This window comes from Chionomys nivalis, chromosome 6, assembly GCF_950005125.1.
Source record: "Chionomys nivalis chromosome 6, mChiNiv1.1, whole genome shotgun sequence".
NCBI lineage: Eukaryota > Metazoa > Chordata > Mammalia > Rodentia > Cricetidae > Chionomys > Chionomys nivalis.
In genome coordinates this window covers 34280888-34302113 of record NC_080091.1, presented here as the reverse complement: position 1 = coordinate 34302113, position 21226 = coordinate 34280888, and the positions used below count along the sequence as shown (strand labels likewise).

General features: G+C 48.0%; 1 protein-coding gene across 1 annotated transcript in view; it reads left to right on the top strand.

Moving 5' to 3' along the window:
- Adcy1 (adenylate cyclase 1) overlaps positions 1-21226 on the top strand; it is a 114157-nt gene that overhangs the window by 83235 nt on the left and 9696 nt on the right. The window contains exons 12-19 of the mRNA XM_057771389.1: positions 1326-1415; positions 1754-2007; positions 2472-2598; positions 11894-12010; positions 12496-12642; positions 13171-13269; positions 17103-17217; positions 20003-20127. Of these exons, the coding sequence (XP_057627372.1) occupies positions 1326-1415; positions 1754-2007; positions 2472-2598; positions 11894-12010; positions 12496-12642; positions 13171-13269; positions 17103-17217; positions 20003-20127 (1074 nt within the window). The remainder of the gene's footprint in view (positions 1-1325; positions 1416-1753; positions 2008-2471; positions 2599-11893; positions 12011-12495; positions 12643-13170; positions 13270-17102; positions 17218-20002; positions 20128-21226) is intronic.

Genomic DNA, 21226 nt, shown 5'->3' with positions numbered 1-21226 from the left:
GCATGCCAGGACGTTGCTCCAAGGTCTTGCTCCTGGGACCGTGTGGACCACAGACTGTGATCTGTCCGTCCCTTTGCATGAATTCCCAACCATACCATAAGCTGTGGCAGGAGCTGGGGATCATTCTCTGAGGATTAGGGACTTGCAGCTGTGCCTTCCCCAGTGGCAGAGATCAGATCAAGAGGGAAATAGAGAGAGAGGCAAGATCAGAAGAGCCCTTAGGCTTCATATCAAATGGTGCCTCTTCTGTCTGAGGTCAGCTAGACCGACCAGGGTTCTTATGAAACACTGTAGGGTCTAGCCTTGGAAACCCAAACCAAAGATCTGTCAGCTACATATGCTACCCATACCACACTGTCCTGACCCTAGAATCTATGGTCCTGGGCTTGTTTTATTGGTGGCCATTGCCTCCAAGTTTTTAAACAAGAAAAGTCACACTCCCAGCCTCATGGGAAAGATGACAGAAACAGCTATGTGTTGCCATGGAGTCCCGCAGACCCAGGCTCTGTCTGCATATGCTACTTTCCATAAGGGGCAGTGGGTGTCCATTGTAATCTATACTCTTGTTTTTAGGACTGTGAGAATAAAGAACCTCCTGCTTCATCCTTGATAGCATCTGTTAATTATTTCACACCGTATTCAAAGTAACTAAATAGATTAAAAATAAAAATTCTAGTAACTGAAGAATTATTTTAAACCCGTCTGTGGTGATAAACTTTGAGAACATGAGAGAGAGAGAGACAGACAGAGACTGAGAGACAGAGACAGAGATGAAGAGAGAGAGAAATAGATAGTAGAGAGAGGGAGGGAAGGGTGTATGGAACTCCTGAGGAGCATGCATTGTAATAAAAATACCCAGTGCTTCTACTCAGTTAACTTTGGTGCCAGTCAGTGTGCCTGGGAGAGGGAGATGGCTGTTTCTCCTTTAAATGCTTTGGGCATATGTGTCGGTGTGTGTCTGTGTTATGAATTATTTTTGGCAAGTTCTTCACATGGGAGATAATAAATAGATAAAAGTAATCAGGACCGTTGCATAGCGGATGGAGGTCCAGTAAGTAATCAAGACCGTTGCGTAGCGGATGGAGGTTTAGTAAGCCCTTGGAGCCGGCAGAGGGCTCCACACCCGGCCTCCTGCGGAGGACTCACTGTGAACACCAAGTACCTTCACACTCACAGCATACTTTTAAAGCTCTCCCTCTTTCCTTCTCCCCCCCCACACCCCTTGTGGGTCACTGGGGTTACCCCCCAGAGCTTTGCACATGGGAGGCAACACTCTACCGCTGAGCTGCCGCATCCCTAACCTAAAGTGAGGTTTTCTTCTTCAGTGTTTTCCAGGGTGCCTGACGATCCAGATCCGCACTGTTTTGTGTGTATTCATCGTGGTCTTAATCTACTCAGTAGCCCTAGGATGTGTGGTGAGTATCACTAACTTTGGCGTGCGCAGGGGCAGGAGCAACAAGTTGGAGAAGCTGAGCCAGGACCTAGGAGTCATAGCGGGGGCGGTAGGAGTAGAGAGAGCGGCAACACAGGATAGAGTTATTTGGCTTGGAGACCCGGCAGGGGCTGGTACTATCTGGTCCACCTTGCTCGCCCCCAGCCTTTTCTATAGACACTGGGAGGCTGCAGCAGCGGAGGCAGCTTGAGGCCTGGCTGTGGAAGCAGAGGTTGGGAGAGGCTACTGCAGAAGCCTGGGTGGGGGATTGGTGAGGCCAGACACTGGGCCTTCCTAAGCCTTCGTGCCCTTGCTCCCCAGGTGGGCTGCCTGCCCTGGGCCTGGAGCTCCCAGTCCAACAGCTCCCTAGTGGTCCTTGCAGCTGGCGGCCGGCGCACTGTGCTGCCTGCCCTGCCCTGTGAGTCTGCGCACCATGCCCTGCTCTGCTGCCTGGTGGGCACCCTCCCACTAGCCATATTCCTGCGGGTGTCCTCCTTGCCAAAGATGATCCTGCTGTCCGGGCTGACAACATCCTACATCCTTGTTCTGGAGCTCAGTGGATACACCAAGGTTGGGTGAGTGTGGCGCCCCGAGGGAAAACTCTAGACAGGGTGATGTTAGTTATCATTCTCCTCTGATAATAATTTGCATGAATCACTATTATTCTTAATCATTGCCTCAATTACTAACTCTATAGTCATAGTACTCTCTCCCTCTCTATCACACACACACACACACACACACACACATACACACACACACACACACGCTTGTGCATGTGCACCAATTAGCAAAACAATGTGAACCAAATATATACAACTTTTTTTTTTTTAGGTTAGTGGCCTTTTTATTTCTCTTCTTTGGTCTAGACTCTAGCAAAGCATCTAACTTTTGGCTGAAATGAGAATCAGGCCTAGGGTCAGGCCCACGAGCCTTAGGCCTCGCTATCCATAGATGGCTCTCTGCCCAGACCTAGGCTTTGATGGCCATATACTGCCTGGAAACCGACACTAATGGGGTTTCTTCTCCACCTTCCCAGGGGTGGTGCTCTCTCCGGGCGTAGCTATGAGCCCATCATGGCTATCTTGCTATTCTCATGCACACTGGCCCTGCATGCCAGGCAAGTGGATGTCAGGCTGCGGCTGGACTACCTCTGGGCAGCACAGGTAAGTTGAGCCCTCTGTCTCCTGGGGCATGAGATGGCCATGGGGAAAGTAGCAGAGACACTCACTGGCCATGTGGCCCGCCAGAGATCTCGCCCGGCAGTGCAGAAGAGCTGTTCAGGGACTTACTCAGGTCTGTCCTGGAGGCTTGAGTTCTAGGATCGGCGCCTATGGGATGACTAAAGAGATGGCTGCAGGATGCGTGGGCTGGGGACAGAAGTCAGAGTGACTGTTATCTTAGGGCCTGGATATGGCCAGGACCCCATCAGGGTCCCTTTGAAAAATAAACATGCCAAACCTTGCTCCACTCACCCTGGACTTAGTAATTCTCAGGGTGTTTCTGACGGGAGAGGCAGGAGTTCCTCTTTTGCGGAGGCATCAGCGAGTAGCCATGTGAGCTGGTCTCGGACCCTGACGCTCTGGGCGCCAGGCAGCTTGCCATGTTTCCGGTACTGAGCTTTCCATCCAAGTGTGAGAAAAGTGTTAGCTGAGGGTGCTTATTCGAACCCAGGTTCACAAAACCGCTCTGGGGCATGGTGAGGTTTACCAGCGTCCAGGGCAGGGCAGAGTGGGGCTGCCTGGTGCTGGGGTGCGTGCACATCTGCACATCTCCCCGTCCCCCGCTGTCTGTGCATTCTCCAGGCACTCGAGAATTGGGTAGTTGAGCAGCTTGCCCAGGCTTGGCTCCCATCTACAGAACTTACAGTGGTCTCCCCAGCCGCAAATTGCTTCGTGAGCCTTCCTTACCTGAAAAGGAGGGGTGAAGGCTAGTGAACCTGAGCCTCGGCAACAGCTACTCTTCTGATTCAGATGCACGCGGACAGCCCTTGTCGTTAGAGTGGTTGAGTTTCCTGAGTTATAAGAGCAGCCCTGCCCAGGAAATAAAATGTCGCGTGAGCAAACAGGTCCACAGAGGGACCTGCGGGTGTAGGACAGTGGCCAGGCTGGGGTAAGCGGTGGAGCCAGGCTATCGCTGAAGTCTGTATGATAATCTGGTCAGGCTCCGAGCCCTTGTGGGCAGTGCATGAGGCCAAGCAGGAATGTCTTCAGCCCAAGGCCTCGACTGTGCAGCCGGGACAGCAGGGTCCCAGCTCGGAACTGGGACTCAGATGCCAGATAGTTGAGGACAGTTGGGAGGAGCCAGTGACTGTGGTACAGAGGGCTCCTGTGGACACAGGAGTCTTGAGGAAGGACTGGTGTCCGTGGTTGTGAGACCAGCTCTGACACACTTCGTGGAATGGGAAATCCTGTTGATTTGAGCCTTTTTGGGGGGCTGAGTTGAGCAGCAGCCTGGACGGTGGAAGGACAGAGATGGGGCAGAAGCAGCAGGAATGGCAAGGGCTGGGCGTGGCATCAAGAAGTCCCAGTTACAGTTCCCAGCAGCTTCATGTAGTGCCAGTGCGGCCAGATTCTCCTCCTGCCAGCAGTAAGGCGGGGTGAGCGCCCATAAAATGGAGTGCCGTTCCCCTTCTTGGCACCCTGTCCCCAGGTCTGGCATGATGAAGCCTGCCGTGTTCTCTTAGCTTGGTTGTGCAGATGGCTCTGTCCCTGGGCTGTGGGTCACGGATCCTGTTGGGTGGCCAGTTTTTGCGGCCCTTACCATTGACTCGCCTCACGCGGAAGCAGGAACTAAGGAGCCTATTGGTTCATAGCGTCCAGGCGGGGTGCCCCTGATGACAGCATTCGCAAGCTCCTGGCAAGGAACCCTGGTCAGTTCCATTTTGCCCGAGTCACACCAGGTAATGGGAAGAGCCTCTATGGCAGCTGGTATCGATCGTGGTCTCTGTTGAACTCAACTGTCTGTCCGGCGTAACCCAGCTGGCTGCCCGCTCTGGCCTGCTCTGGTCCACTGACCCTGCCTGCCATCAGCCAGATGCTTGTGTTTCAGATCTCATAGTGAATATTTACTAGAGAAAAATGCACGCAGGATGAGATTGGAAGGCCAGGACACTTGGCACAACGAGGTGGGGGTCTATAAGGCTGTTTACTAGGGAGGACATCCAGTTGTTCTGCAGTCTAAGCAAGGGGAAATGGGGCCTGGCTGTGAATTCCTTCTCAGGGGGTGATCACATCACCCCTTAGGTGGACATTTTTGTTTCTTGTATGGATTGACATGTCTTTTTCTTGGCTTTCATTATTAAACCACCATATTTGTTATTAAATGTAGTATTTAAATGTTATTAAATTATGTGGTTCTCCATCTAGCCACACCTTCTACCCTCACCCATTCTGTATAGGTTTTCAGGAAGTGTGGGGCACAGATGTGTTCCCTTGAATGTGTTCCTCATGCATGCGTGTCATGATGGCAGGGCTGTTAAATGGAACATACCGACACATTTTTTTTTTCCATAGACAGGTAACAAGAAACATCCCTTTGCTTTCCCGTAAACCCAGCAAAACATGGAACTTTCGGGACTTTGTCTGTTTGCCCTCTGGATATTTAGTCAGGTTGTAGAGACGTGAGAGGACCTCAAACTCTTGCCTCATTGTCCGGACAAACACTAGCTGGGTTAATTATTTTTAGATACCATGTTGGCCATACAACCCTACATAAATAAACAGGCTTCTCTTTGCCCTTGGGGAAATTCTTTGGCTCTTCATCTTTAACTATTGGCATAATTCCATTTCAACATTATTTTCTTCTTTGGTTTTTTGAGACAGGGTTTCTCTGTGTAGCCCTGGCTGTCCTGGAACTCGCTCTGTAGACCAGACTGGCCTCGAACTCAGAGACCTGCCTGCCTCTGCCTCCTGAGTGGCGGGATTAACATTGTGCTTCATCATGCCCAGCAACTAGTATTATTTTCATTGAATTAGTAGACATAATCCTTTTGGCAAACACAATTCTAATGTTTATGTTCATTTGTATGGATGCTTTTAGCTTGCTTACCAGTAAATGGTTAATCTCGGGTGAATCCCCATCCTGTTGAAGCCATCACCAACTCTGAGGAGGGTTGCCTGTGGACTGCATTCCCATCAGTAGAACTAGATCAGACCCTGTTGCCTTTCTTCCTTCACCCCACAGGTTCTTGACCGTGCTTTCTTTTCTGCACATATATGGCAGTCGCAGGGACTTTATATGTATGCAACTTAGGGTTCTTTTCCTGGGACTCTGAATTGCTATAGGACGTAGCTTCCTTTTCCTCTGGTTGGCACACACTGACTTCAAGGCTGTGTGAGTGGGCACATGGAGCCAGACGATTCCCAATTATCTCACACTAGGCTCCACCTCTTCAAACTTTCTCACTCGTATTCCTGTGCCGTAAATGATGTATGTGCTTGGGAGCAGTGAGCATGCCACAGCACGCACATACATGGAGGCCAGGGCACAGCTTTGGGAAGTTGATTCTCTCCTTCCATCTTTTCGCTGGCTCTTCTGCCAGCCATCTACAGCAAGAACCTTCCTGCTGAACCATCCCACCAGGCCCATCCTTCACTCCTGATTGGTCCTACCACCTCTCGACACCACCACACCAAGGACTGAGTTGTCGTGGTTTTCTGGGAGACCTCGGTAGAATTAGAGTTGTTTCTTCCATAAATGTTAGGAGGAATGAAATGAAGCCTCTGAACTGGATGGTTTATCTGCTGCCAAATGAGGAGATGTTAAAGTAAAATCCAAGTTCCCCCAAACCATGAGGCCTCCTAGGCCTCCCATTCCCATTGCTTGCCGCAGTGGCTTTGGGAATTCAATCCTTCCCTGACATCTGCTCTTTGTTGACTTAGAATTGGCCACAGCAGCCCTTGCTGTTCCTTTCATATTTGTGGAGCCTGATTGTATTATTTAACTTCTTGTGATTAATCACAACTGAATTTATTGTTGTCTTAGTGCCATTTAGCGGTGACTTGAGAGGGGCTTGTCCTTTCTGGAGTAAGCGCTCTGCTTGCTAGGTGTTGTAGACCCCGAGCATGGTTTTAATGGTTCTGGGAGTGCTGGCGTGTGGGTGACTTCATCTTCTTTTGCTCCAGAGTATTCTCGGATTTTCCTCTTCATTTCTCCACCTAAAGAGGAGGAGTGTGTACTTTGATCTGGAAGATTCTACAAAGATCTTATATTTAGTAACTTCAAAATTAATTTTCCTGTAGTCGGAGGACTCTCATGACTTGAAGCCTGTTAACTTCCTTGAGGTTTGCTAAACTGCCCATGGTCTGTGTGTTCCTAAATAGCACGTATTTCCTGTAGCTGTTCAATGATGTTTTGTAAGACTTTTCATGGAAACCGCTTCAGAACATGATCTAATCCTACATTTCAGAACCCTGTTCTCAGAGGGAAAAAAAGGAAACAGAAACCCACCAGTTTACACCAGAACCGATCTGATCCTACATTTCAGAACCCTATTCTCAGAAAAAAAAAGTAAAACAAAACAGAAACCCTCCAGTTTATATAGAATAGCTAGAAAGAGTATGATCATGGTTATTACTGATCAAATTCTTTGAACCCAGTATTTGGCTAGTCAGGGCAGACTGTGCTGCAGTAGCTACCATGCCCAGCGTGTCAGTAGCATTGACTAGCCGAGCTTCATTCTTCTTCCTGCTACATACATGTTTATGCAGGTTAGCTGTGGGTTACACCACCTCAGTCCTCCAGACAACAGGCTGGACGCACCAGCCAAGAGTACACCTTGATCTCCCTTGTTTTTAAGGGAGGCACGTCCACCTGCCACTGGTGACTGGAAATCGGTGGAGAATATTAAGAACATCTACCTCAGAATGTTCAGAGAGGATGGAGAATCTTGGAGTCTGTTGTGGGCAGGAGGGCTCACATTGCTCCCAGGCTCCTCTGTATTACACACAAGGGAGAGTTATAGGCTTAGCTATTCCAGCCCAGTCTGCTTGGCCTGAGCCACCCTGGTCTAAGAGGTAGTGGCACCATGGAGTGTTGGAGGCCCTGTCTGAGCATCATTATACCGTTGTGCAGAAGGTGTGTTTTACAGTGTGCCCTAGTGTACATGGCAGTTACCAAACAAAGGATTGTTCCTATGATCTTTTAGATGAGGTCCAGGGGTGGTACCACCCACCATATGTTGGGCCCTTCCCATCAATCACCAATTAAGAAAATGCCCTATAGCTGAATCTTACGGAGGTGTTTTCTAATTGAGGCTCCCTCCTTTCAGATGACTTCAGCCTGTATCAAGTTTACATAAAACTAGCCTGCACACTGTACATGTATAGTTCATTTCCCTCTCTGGGCTTGCTCAGAGCTAGGGGTGTCTCCAATGAAACAGACTAGATGATTCAAGAAAGAGGACATCCGAAAGCCCCTTTGCGCGACGATATGAAAATCAAGTAATGTGCTGTCCTGATATGAAAGAATGAAATGAGCCGGGCGGTGGTGGCACACGCCTTTGGTTCTAGCACTCGGGAGGCAGAGCTAGGCAGATCTCTGTGAGTTCAAGGCCAGCCTGGTCTACAAGAGCTAGTTTCTAGGACAGACTCCAAAGTTACAGAGAAACCCTGTCTTGAAACAAACAAGCAAACAAACAAACAAAAAAGAATGAAGTGGTGGCCATGCTCGGATGGGTGTCTGTGACCCTGGCAGGAATCACACTGGAGGGTGGGGCAGTCGTGCAGGCTCTTGGTTGTGAGGAACACACTGTTTATTTCAGGCACTACGCTGGAGGTTGCTGGTGTTCTCTGACTGAGAATGTTCTGTCAGGGTGATGGGTGAGAGTCACCCGTACACACGTCAGCGTCCCAGGGAGTGCCAGGTCAGGACGTTAGTTGTTTCGCTTTGTACTTTATCTAAAATTACAAGCACACCAGCTCTGACCTTGGAAATGCTTCGTCACGGTTGGTAGATGTGCCAGGCCAATCAGTTCTAAAATGTAGCACACATGAGAAAGGGAACGCCTTTTGAAGAAGTGCTGAGAGCACATTTTGGAAACAGTTCAGTGTGTTTCTCATGCGACCTTGCTGACAAGAATAATGTGTGTCACTCAGTAAGCTATTCCTTAAAAAAAAAAAATCTGAGTTTTCTGACTGTGTAGAAAATCTTCAGAGAATTTCAGTGGATTTTCATCTCGTTAAAAATATAACAATTCTGTTTGATTTCTTAAAATTACTGCTTCGGGTAGGATGGACATTTGTCAGTCAGAATTCAACAACAGAAACCTTTTGACCTGTGCACAGAGTAAGACACATGCGAACATAGGAAGAACAAAGACCCTAGCGTTCCCTAAATCCAAATGCTGCTAGAAGCAGAACCCAGAATAAAACCTTTCAGTACAGTGTGCTGAGCCAGGGATAGTTTTCATTTTAGTGCTTTTTTTTTTTTATTCTTTTTTATTCTTTGGAAATTTCATGTACATGCATAAAGTATATTAATCATAACCATAAAAGGAAATTTAGACTTCCTTTTAAGAACATATATAACACTTTTGTGTGGGGCTGGGTGTAGAGGCGTACACCTTTAATCCCAGCACTTGGGAGGCAGTGGCAGGAGGATCTGAGTTCAAGGCCATCCTGGTCTACTTTGTGAGCTTCAGGTCAGTCAGGATCATATAGAGAGACTCTGTCTCACAAACGAAACAGCTAATACAAGTCGTCTTTCCCATTTCCCATCTACACTTAAACTTTTACTCTTTACTGTTTCCCCGTCTCCTATCATGTTCTGCGCTCACGTCTAATTGAACCTTTCCCTCGGGTTGCAGGACTGTAGTTTCTGTGTAACTCATTCACTCACCGTTTCTTTTGGCTACACCTCTGTCAACATTTCATTTCCCTATCTCTTCCCCACCTACATGCTTGACTCTTTCCAACTCCTCTCTGTTTTGATTTTATCTGTCTTTTACTGTCCCCTCTCCCTTAAGGCATATGCTCCAGAAGTCAGGGATTATTACAGCACATTATTTTTAAGCAAAGAATATTCAATTATTTTGTTTTTTAATGAAAATATTACTGATAGTAACAATAATTATTTTAGAGAAGATAAATATTGTTGTGCCATTAATACAACCAAGCTATTATTTTTAAAATATATTTTTCCATCTTAATTCTACCCTTTAAAATCTTTTGTTTGGGGGCCACTGGTGTGCAGCAAGTTAAATATAATTAGTAATACATTTCCTATGGAGAAGAGGGTGTTTGCAATGTTCTGTTGACAGGAACGGGGGATGAAAAGACAGAGGCCGGAAGTCAGAGGCCACTGACCTTTGAGAGAGACCCAGAATAAGTCACAGAGTCACTCATGGGACACTCGCTGCCACAGAGCCCCCCCACAATGGGTCAGGACAAAAGCATGCCCAGTCCCCTCATGTTGTTTTTCTTTCCAGCAGAGGTCATGGACTCTGAGCCCCCTTCAGAATCGCCAGTTACTATGTCCCTCTGTTTGCAGAGTGGGCTCCAGCCTGTCTGGGTGGCAGTGGCCAGGGTCACCTCTGGTTTGACCTGGAGTCTGGGGCCCAGGGCTGTCTTTCGTGTGTTTCCATGCACTGCAGTCTGCCCCTTTCTGTTGGGTTATGCTAACTCATTGATCTTGTGTAAAAACAAAAAACAAAACCAATACATACGCCTTAGGCCCCCCTGCACTAGGCTTGGACTTTCACCCTGTGGTCTCTGTGTCCCCATCACAACTCCTTGACTCAAACCTTCCCCTCCTTACTCCTTGAAATAATTAGTTCCTGGCTTGACTGGTAACTAGATCTCGACAGGAGACCTAGCAGCGTTGTAGCTGGTAAAATCATCTCTAGGGAGAGTAGAGTAGCCCTCCCCAACGCCTTTGGCAAATGCGGCCCTAGGAACCATGGTTTAAAGGTGGATGAAAAGGTGCTGTTGCATGGAGATAGATGTGCCTGTCCTGCCCTGTTTATCACTGCCTACCACATGGGATTGGCCCATGGATGGCTTCCATGGCAGGCCCCGAGCGTCAAGGCACTGTGGTGGCATTTCTACCGTACCAGGCGTTTGATGTTCATGAATGGCATAACACACATATTTAGACCATTTCTCAAACTAAATCCTGTGGAGGGCCAAGTTTTATAGCAAAGATATACAACTTCTATCTCTGAGAACTGCGGCATACCACAGGCCACTGGCCCCCACTGGTAGCCCCCTTGATCCTCATGGTGGCCCATGCATGGGACCATCCCTGACATTGTGTCTTAGCACTATGGAGCCATAGCTCGCGGTAAGCAGGCTCTGACTGGCTAGCAGTCCTTAGTGTCTCCTTCCCTGCTTCTGGTTCAGAGACTGCACTCACTTGGATGAGCTGGATCCTCGGCAGACCAGATCTCATAGCGTTCTTGTCATAGTGCTGGCAGGATGTGAGCTCTCATGGAGGCAACAGAAGTTCTGGGTGAGGGTAATATGGCGTCCTGGAGAGATGCCAGCCACTTGGTGCTGTGTTTTCTGGTGAAGGCAGACTAGAGACCTGCCTGGGGCTGGTGTGGTCTAGAGTGGGCACATAGGCTCCCAAGAGTTGCTCGAGAGACAGGAATGGGATCTGGGGAACAGACCCTGACAATGGGAGTGCCGTTATCAACCACTGAAAGTTACAGTGCCGGGTGGAGAATCCTTCAACCCTGCATTAAGGCTCTGGTCCCTGTGTCTGGTATGAAAGATGAAGAGTGGTCATGTGGACCACGTGTGCATATAGATTCCTGCATGGGTGATCAGTGAGGTTGGAGCACCAGTCTACCCTCTAGCCTCTCAGGGAACAAGGGGAAAGTCCTGTAATAGCGTGCATCCTTTCTGGCTAATGCACAGAGAAACCAGCCATGAACAGAAACTCTTAACATAACGTTTATATAGACCGTAGGCTTCAACACTCCACAGATACACTTTGATCAACTAAACAGAGAGAAGGCTTCCAGTCTGGACAATTAGGACACGTTGGACATTTTACACAATGATGTTGTCACGGTTACTTCTAATGTAGACCAGCATTGTTCTTTCCCAGTAGTTGTTATCTGGGTCATCCTGTCTGGTAGAATTATGCTAGATCTAACTAAGATCTAGGCATGGTTCTCTGGTATGGACATAGGGTCTAATTGGCGGCAATCCTGGTGAACAAATCTTAGCAGGCACATATTCCCAGCAAGTGTGAAGTTCAATTATGTTAGACGTACACATATCTCCTCCGGTCCCTAACAAGCCTGTTCAGCATGCTGTTTATCTTCCGGGAAACTAGCGGCAACACTCCTTCAGCTGAAGTCCACTTTGTGTAACTTACTATTCCCCATGCAAGCTTATTAATCAATCCTTCATCGCATCATCTTAGCCTCCCCAGTATTTCTGGTGTCGAGGCGTCACGGTGGGAGGGTGAGGGCAGCAGGCATGGCTGGCATTCATGACCTGTGACCTCCAGGCGGAAGAGGAGCGCGATGACATGGAGAGAGTGAAGCTGGACAACAAGAGGATCCTCTTCAACCTCCTGCCGGCCCACGTGGCACAGCACTTCCTCATGTCCAATCCCCGGAATATGGTAAGTGGGAGGGCCTCGCGGGGCCTGCTGGGTGAGATTTTCTTGCCCTCCTCTGCGTGGACTGTGGTCAGAGCTCCTCACAGCCTTGCCTGCTATAGTGACTGCAGCCACCTGCACAGCACAAAGGAGATGCTGACAAAAGCCACATTCAAAAGGAAAGAAATCGGGGCTGGCGTTTGAAAGGTTCTAAGGATAGGAGCAGCCTGGAGGTTCAGCCTTAATCTGCCCTGCCGGAACCAGCAGCTGGTGTCCTGTGTAGTCAGCCGAGCTTTAGAGCCATGGTCCCCCTTACCTGCTATGCTCTCGCCTCGCTAGGCTCAAGTCCAAAGCCGGCCACTCAGGATTTGCCCGTTCAGTACACGGCACAACCTGGAGCCCCCAGTGTTTCTCCTTATGGCCTGGCTTGTCCCCCTTTCAAGTGCTGTTCCTGCTGGTTGGCCATACGTGGCATAGCATTGCAGGGCTGACCCCTTCTGTCTCTGCAGGACCTCTATTACCAGTCCTACTCCCAGGTGGGCGTCATGTTCGCCTCCATCCCCAACTTCAATGACTTCTACATCGAGCTGGACGGCAACAATATGGGGGTCGAGTGCCTGCGGCTCCTCAACGAGATCATTGCCGACTTTGATGAGGTGAGACCTTGCAACGTCATCGGCTTGCAGGGCATCAAGGATGATTCTTCGTGGACACAGATCCTTCTTGTGTCTGTTGTGAGTCCATTAGGGTCCAGGGCAGCTGTGATGGTTAAGACAGAGCCTATTGACTCTAAGATAGGGACTAGGGCAGGGCAGCTTCCACTCTGGGTGTGCAGGTGGAACTCTCTAGCCCCTTCCCCCACCGGGCACTGTGCTTGCTCCACTGGAGATCCTTTTCCCCCAAGTGACCGTGAGTTTGGAGGCAGAGACATGGATGTATCCTATGCTATACCTTCTTGGTGTCCCTTTCATATACCAGAGGAGCTAGCTGCTGTGCCCTATTTGAAGGCCACCTCCTCTGTTGCCCCCTAGTGGATGATGGCTGTATGACACCTCTCTAGTGTTTTTTGTTTTTGTTTTTTTTTTTAAATAATTTAAGATTTATAGTGGTTTTCAGAATAGTTATAGGTCTTTATAAAATTGAACAGAAGTTTGGCGTTTAACCGGTTTCTGTTTTAAACAAAGCTCATGGACAAGGACTTTTACAAGGACCTGGAGAAGATCAAGACCATTGGGAGCACCTATATGGCTGCCGTGGGGCTGGCGCCCACAGCAGGAACCAGAGTAAGTAATTCCCTTACCACTTGCTTGGGCCTGGGCCTAGTTCGTTGTAGATGTTTCTGGCACCCTGGACAGGTTCCCATACTGGGCTTGGTTTCTCTGTGCTAGGTTAGGGGAGAAGAGCTTAGGCTATCTTGCCATTGCCTGGTTTCCTCGAGATACCTAACCTTAGGAAAGCCTTCAGCCTTGAGACCCGCTCCTCACGACCTCCCTGTGCTCCCAGCCGTGGAAGGCTGAACACTGTAACCCCCACAGTGGAACTGTGAAAATGAAGTGGTTCTGCAGCTCCCTGGGAGATTGATTCATAATTAACGGTCCCCTGGAGCAGGAGTCTCCCCACAGCTAAGGCATGAAGGAAGCTCGTCACCCGTAGCCTCTTAGGGAAGGCTTCCTGACCCCTCCCGGGTGACCCCTTCATACCAGAGCTAGGCAACGACACCACAAGAAAGGAAGACCACAGATCAGTGTTTATTTCTCTCAAATGTAAATGCGTAAATTCCTCATCAAACATTAGCAAACGGAATTAAATTATAAGTCAAACGATTTCTACATGAGGGCTGTGGTTCTATTCCAGGTATACAAGAATGGTTTAACATTCCAAAATGAATTTCTGAAATTTGCCCTATCAACATATGATCCTAAAAAAAATTGATGCAGCAAAGTCCATTTGCTTCAACACCTGTTCCTGAATAAAAATTGTTAAACTCAGAAAAAAGGACAAAGACCATACATAAAAGCCCTACAGTTTAATATTATATCTAAGGTAGAAAAACTCCCCAACCCAAGATCAGGAGCATTGCAAGGATATCCCTTCTCTCCAGCATCGATATTAGTGTTATCATTAATTATTAAAGTAAGGATTTTGATAACTATTCTGGCTGGAATTTGTACCACTATGTAGCCCGAGTTGGCAAAGAATCCCAGTCCTCCTTCCTCCAGCTCCCGACTTCTGGGATCGTGTACATCACCGTACTCCACTCTCCCACCACTAATAGTTAGCAGTGTTCTGGGAAATCTAGCTAAGGCCATAAGATAAGAAAAGAAGATAAAGCACATATGGACTTTGAAGGAAGAAAGAAAACTGTCTTTGTGTGCATATCACATTATTACACACACACACACACACACACACACACATAGAACCAATGATGGGTGGGTTGGGGGATGGACAGTGCACTCTTTATACTCTTATAACTAATGAACTAATTAATGAACCTGGGAAGGCTGCAGGCTACAGGGTTCATATGTAAAAGTCAGTCCTGTGTAGTAGCAAATGACCCTTTATATTTGAAATTACAAACATGACACTGTTAATATTAGTGCTAAAATATAATGCTGGATATAAATATAACATGGAATATACAAGATCTTTATAAGGAAAACTATTCTGTGCCCCTGCACAGAAAGGATGATGACTGTCAGAATATCAGTGCTTACAAATTTGGTTAATGAAATTAATCCAGTCTCAATCAAAATAGTATCAGGACAGCTCATAACATGACAAACTGAATTTAAATTTATAGTGACAAGCAGAGGACCCAGAAGAGCCCAGACAGCGCTGGAGAAGGAACTAGAAAGCTATAGCAACCATGACAATGTAGTGTCCTGGGGATGTTTCAGATTGGTCAGTGAAACAGGGCAGAGTGCCCAGAAAGAGACACACGTAGCTGTGCTCAGTTGATCTCTATTTTAATATAATAATTGCCTATTAATATGAAAAAATACAACTAAGATAAAGATATTCTGCTTTTCATAAGACTAACTTGAGTCAAGTGATTAACCCAAATGTAATTTTTTTTTTTTAAAAAAAAAAACCTATAAAATTTCTGGATAGTAGCATAGGAGAAAATCTAGATGATCTTGAGTTTGAGGTGGTTCTTTTTAGATGTAGCTCCCACAGCATGACCCCTGAAGGAAAAGATTAGAAAAGCCCCTCATCTGTAAGCAGGATTGTTGAGAATGAGCAGTCACTCTGCAGGCTGGGAGAAGATTTGCAAACCACCTATCTGATAAAGGACTTACATTTAAAATTTAAAAAAGTACCCCAAGATTAAGAAATAAAAAAATGCCAACCTAGTTAAAAAGTGGGCAGTCTGGATAGGTGCCTCATCAGTGAAGCCCCACAGAGACAGGAAGCACATGAGAAGACGCCCATAGCCTGTGTTAGAGGGGCGTGAGAAGATGCCCATAGCCTGAGTTAGAGGGGCGTGAGAAGACGCCCATAGCCTGAGTTAGAGGGGCGTGAGAAGATGCCCATAGCCTGAGTTCTTAGGGAGGAGATTAAGCATTGGCCTAGAACTGCACTGACTATTGGAACAGCCAAAATCCAGAACACTGGTACCACCAAGCGCTAAGAAGGATGACGGACAACAGGAACTCTCGCTCCTTACTGGTGGAAATGCAAAATGTTCTAGCCACTGTGGAGACAATTTGGCAGCTCTTTCCAAAGCCAATTAGACTGTTACCACTGCCCATACACCCCGACAGTTGCAGTCCTTGGAATTTACCAAAATGAGATGCAAACCCACATCCACATGACACCTGTACATAATTAGTCATAACCACTAAAAAACTGGAAGCAAACAAAATTCCCTTCATTAGGCGAATAGATAAGGAATTTCTGACATGTCCATAAAGTGAAATAATACTGTCATAAAATAGAAGTGTGCAGGTGGCAAAGAGACACAGCGTGACCTTTAGGTACTTGTAGTCCTGCCGGAAAGAGACAAAACTACAGAGACAGAATTCGTGGCTTCTGGGTATGGGGTAGAAGGAGGACTGGCTCAGCAGAGCACAGGGGATGTAGAGGACAGCTATTGTGTGACACCGGTGGCTGCATGACGTTATCCTTTCCTCAAACCTGCATTGTATACAGTATCAAGGGTGAGCTCTGACATTAACTGTAGCGGTAAGACGGTGGGAATAGGCCAGTAGTGGTTCGCTGACTGTAACAGAGGTGCTGCTGGCTGCTGGGATGCAGGTATTTAGCAACAGCCAGTTGTATGCAGAGGAGATCACTACAGGGAGACTCCGTCATCTGCTCAGTTGCATATACACTAAAGTTCTTCAAAAAATAAAGCATGTTCAATGTTGTTTTAAGAACGTTAGTTCCGCCGGGCAGTGGTGGCGCACGCCTTTAATCCCAGCACTTAGGAGGCAGAGGCAGGTGGATCTCTGTGAGTTTGAGGCCAGCCTGGTCTACAAGAGCTAGTTCCAAGACGACAGGCACCAAAGCTACAGAGAAACCCTGTATTTAAAAAAAAATCAAAATAAAAAACAAAACAATAAGAGAACGTTAGTTCCCTGAGGTTGAGGACAATAAGTCTCCTGGAGAAATACAAATTAAAAACCTTCCTGGCCATCACTGTCTTACAAATGAAGAAACTTTGTTCAACAGTCACATTCACACTGACAGGTGCAGCTTCGATCTCTAGGAAGGGAACCGGTGCCCCTCCCTGACCGACGTGTGCCTCTGGTCTTTGTTTAGTTTATCTGCAATATGTATTGATAGTACTGCCCAAGTAGGCATCTGGGTACCTGATATCCTGGTCCCAGGAGCTGTTTCCCATACCTCAAGAGGGGCATGATTAGGACGAGTATGACTTTGGGTGGTTTCTGCCTGTGTTCATCAGAAGCCATAGTTTGAGCAATATCCTGAGCTTTCTACCCGTAGAATAAGAGGATCAATGTGTCCCTAGCCAGATAACAAGAGTACCTGCTATTTCCAGGAGTGCTGTTTTTTAGGAATTAAATCCCAGTCCCAGGACCTATCCAGGCAGTCCCTGACCCCTCCTCTCTTGGCACTCCGCACACTACTGTTCTCTTTTCACACCTAGGCTAAGAAGTCCATCTCTTCCCACCTGAGCACACTGGCAGACTTTGCCATCGATATGTTTGATGTCCTGGATGAAATCAACTACCAGTCCTACAACGACTTCGTTCTCCGAGTTGGTAGGTGACTCTGGGCTCATCCCTGTCAGTGATGGAAGATGCTGGGAGCAGAGTCAGCCTGTGGGATCCCAAGTGATGGGTCTTGCTGGTCAGGGGCACATGGGGACAGCATCGTTTCTGAAGGTGACTTGGGGCAGTGCAGTGCTGCAGAAAGGAGTTTAGGAGTAAGGATTCATTGTGCAGCCCAAGGGACACAGTAAGCCCCTTCATTCACTGCTGCAGCCATTCAGAGGCACCTCTGTATCCTTGGTCACCTGGGGACAGGCTGTCACCACCCTGGTCGCTGGCTAAGGCTGGCTAAGAGGTTTTGGAGAAAGGCCAGCAGCAGGGCTGGGCAGCTGGTCCTTATTTGTTACCCAGGATCTTTTCTCATGTTTACAAAACCCTATTAGAAATTCCGCTTTGGGGGCAGGAGAGATGGCTCAGTAGGTAAGAGCACTGACTACTTTTCCAGAGGTCCTAGGTTCAATTCCCAGCAGCCACATGGTGGCTCACTGCCCCTCTATACTGGGATCTGATGCCCTCTTCTGGCATAAAGTCATACATACAGACAGAACACATAATATACATAAAATACATAAATCTTAAAATAGATTTTATGACTGTTTCATTGTTTATAATAAATTGTTTCAAATTTAAGATTCAAATAAAACATAAAAATGTGAAAAAATAGATTTTAAAAAAGAAAAAGAAAATAGAAAATCAGCTTTTACCTAAATGTAGACTGTCAGATCAATTCTTACTCATCTAGAGTCCAGCTGAGTTAGAGGGAGATAATTTCTGTTCTTCCCTTTCTGTCTCTTTGTATCCCATACCCCCCTTATTCCTGTCTTGTTTGGGATACAGTTAACTGGAGGTTTATGACCACTCCACAATGTAAACGTCCAGTAGCCTTAAACATGGCTTTCTAAGGCATCTGGTTTGTGCTTGGGTGCAAGGGTGATGGGAGGTGAATGGTTTCACAGCAGGTGTTGTGTCGGTGCCCTTAGAAGCAAGCTGTTTCAACATGGTGTCCCCTGAGGACAGGGGCACAGCAGCCCTGGCCTCTTTCCTAGTGGCCAGTCACCTCCTGGGCCCCAGACTCTGATCAGTGCCAGTGCTAATGTAACAAGGCACAGACTGGATCTGTTGGAGATCCCTCTGCCCCTGCCCCTGGTGCCTGGATTGTTTCCTCAACGAGATTGGATGCTAGTCCCTTATGGCTCTACTGCCCACCTGGCTAGTCCCTGCCCTGGTTCTCCTGCCTGGCTATGGGTGGCTGAGATTCACAAAGGTGGCTCCTAGAATCCTATCAGCCATTTGCCAAGTGGCCCTCAGGTGTCTTCCCTGGGTCACCCATGTCTATGACTTCAGAAGAAGTTCAGGAACATTGATTGCTTCACATGCCCAGATAGACAGGCAGGAAGTGGCATCTACGCAGACCCCATTTGCAGGGGCAGCGACCTGTAGGCTGTCATGAGAGTGTGCCATATGTCCCACTAAGGGTGGACCAGGACAGGATGGCACAGGGCATTTACAGGGAAAGAAACACACGCAGAGAAGGTGAACACTTTGTCAAAGTTCTCACAAATGGTAACCCAGACTTAGTGTACCTGGACCAGAGAGGATGCTGCAGAGCTGTCCAGGTCCCTGAGGCCAGCTGGACCCCGACCTGTGGAAGGAAACGGGGTTCATGCCCTCCTCCCTGGTGCTAGGACCCCCATTCTGAGCAATATCCTAGGAATCTACGGCTACTTTCGGGGGCAGAGGAGATGTGCCTGGAGGCAAGGAACACTGTGATCATCAAGGCTATCGAGCCAGAGTTCCTGGTAGCAGCAGAGCAGGACTTTACACAAGGGACAAAGTGACAGTGACGCAGAAATATGTCCTAGCGTCCACACACTCAGGAAAACTAAGATCTTTACTGATAACGTGTCCAGCTCTGGCAAATGTCCAAAGAGCAGCCGGTGATGAACCGAAGACTTTTTTCCTAAGCTATAGAGACCTTGGGCTCGTCATTGTGTGTGTGCTGCCATCCCCAGTCTCTTCCAGATCCCGGGCCCCAGTTACACTGAGACAGGAGATTGTAAGTCTGGCCACTCGGGCAGATGGGAGATTTACACAGCAAAGATACTGCTGGAATTCTTTCTTTGTTCTTTTCAAATAATTACCCTGGCTCATCTTGCCCACTTGGGGCAGAACTAGGCTTTTCCTGATGAGAGCACAGGGGATTTAAAAGCAGTCCAGGGCTTAACCAGGGCTGTGACTCTGCACCCTTGAGCTGCCCTAAATGCTGTTTGATGTGGAATGGTTGTAGGTCGTGCTGGTCCCCCTTTGTTATGGAAATGGAGCCTAATTAGAGGTCAGTCTTGGTGAACAACAGTGAACAGCAACTTTCTCAGCAACCCTAAGCTTCAGCTGAGGCACCAACACTTCCGTTCTAAGGAGTCAGTTCACACAGTACTCACCTTTTAAGTAAGTTTATTAGTAAAGCCTTTTTAGCACTGACCTTACCTCTTCGGGTTTCTCCTGCATCCAGGCCAGTGCTGCTGCAGGTATGGTCACTAAAGCTGAGTGGGCTGCCCGCTGGCCTACCTGGGGAGCCCTGGGCTGGTTTGGATGGTTGATTTGTATTGCTTCCACCTGTGTTAGGCTGGAGGCTCCTTTAGAGAGGGACCTGGCTCTATGTGGCCCTCACACCGAGACTGAAGGGCACATGCCTTCTCTCCAGGAACAGCGTCAGCACACAGGCTCTCCAGCCACACTTTTCCAGCTGCCCACGGGCCCTTCTGTGACTGTTTTCCAGGCATCAACGTTGGCCCTGTGGTGGCTGGAGTGATCGGCGCTCGCAGGCCCCAGTACGACATCTGGGGAAACACAGTCAATGTGGCCAGTCGGATGGACAGCACTGGGGTCCAGGGCAGAATCCAGGTAAATCACCCAGAAATCCCAAAGATACAGGGATCCGTTCAGCAAGTGAGGAAATTGAGGCATTAGGGATCCAAGGATCTTGGGTCTGTGACCAGTAAGTGGCAGGGCAGACTGAGCTGAGTGTCTTGGTGTCTTCTGGGAGCCTGGACAACACTGTTAAGGTTGACAGATTGCTTTTGCTGTTTGATTTTTCCACGCTTCCTTTGGGCCACTCTTGAGTGAGCAAATCACAGTGAATCAGGGGTCAGCCTGGCTTCTCAGTGCTCTTCCTTGTTCAAAACCCGTGGTCACACCTGGACTTGGTGACACACACCTTTAATTCCAGCACTCGGGAGGCAAAGAAAGGTGGATCTCTGTGAATTTGAGGCCAGCCTGGTCTACAAAGTGAGTTCCTGGACAGCCAGAGCTTTATAGTGAGATGCTGTCTCAAAAGCAAAAAACAAATAAGCAGAAATACCAGGGTCACTATTCAGCTGTTGTAGGAGCATAGTGGGGGAGAGGTGTCTCTCGTGTTTGGAGAGCAGGATGGTGAACATGCCCACGGCTCCTGAGGAGCTTTTCCCAGATAGGACAAGACTTAGCGGCTCTGTTTTCTAGGAGCCACTGAAAGGTGGGCATCCGGTCCTCACCGGTGTGGGGGATGGTCCAGCTTTTGGTATTTGCCCCTAGAATAACATAAGAGCTGTCATTTAGATGTAGTCCTGTGGGTTGCATGGGACCTATAAAGGGTGCTCTGGCCTCCTGCCGTCTACCAGAGAACTGCAGCCTTCTGGGGTTATTATTCTGGTGCATTTCCCCTGGGTTCAGGACCTGTAGGAACAGGGCATGAACACAGGACAGCTGAGAGATAGTCAGGTTCCCTACTGTGGCTAGACCTCTGTCACAGCAGGGTTTTCTGACTCTGTGGTTATTATGGTGTAGTGTCCGACTGGGCGTTGATCCTCCATCATCCCACAGCACTGTGGGGTACAAGTGTGCCCCAGTTTCTAGTTCCAGCACCAAATTCCAGTGCCCCTTAGTGGCTCTGCATTTTTGCATTGATGACATTTCTTTAATTTTTTTCAGATTTCTTTTATTGTGGTAAAATATACACAAAATG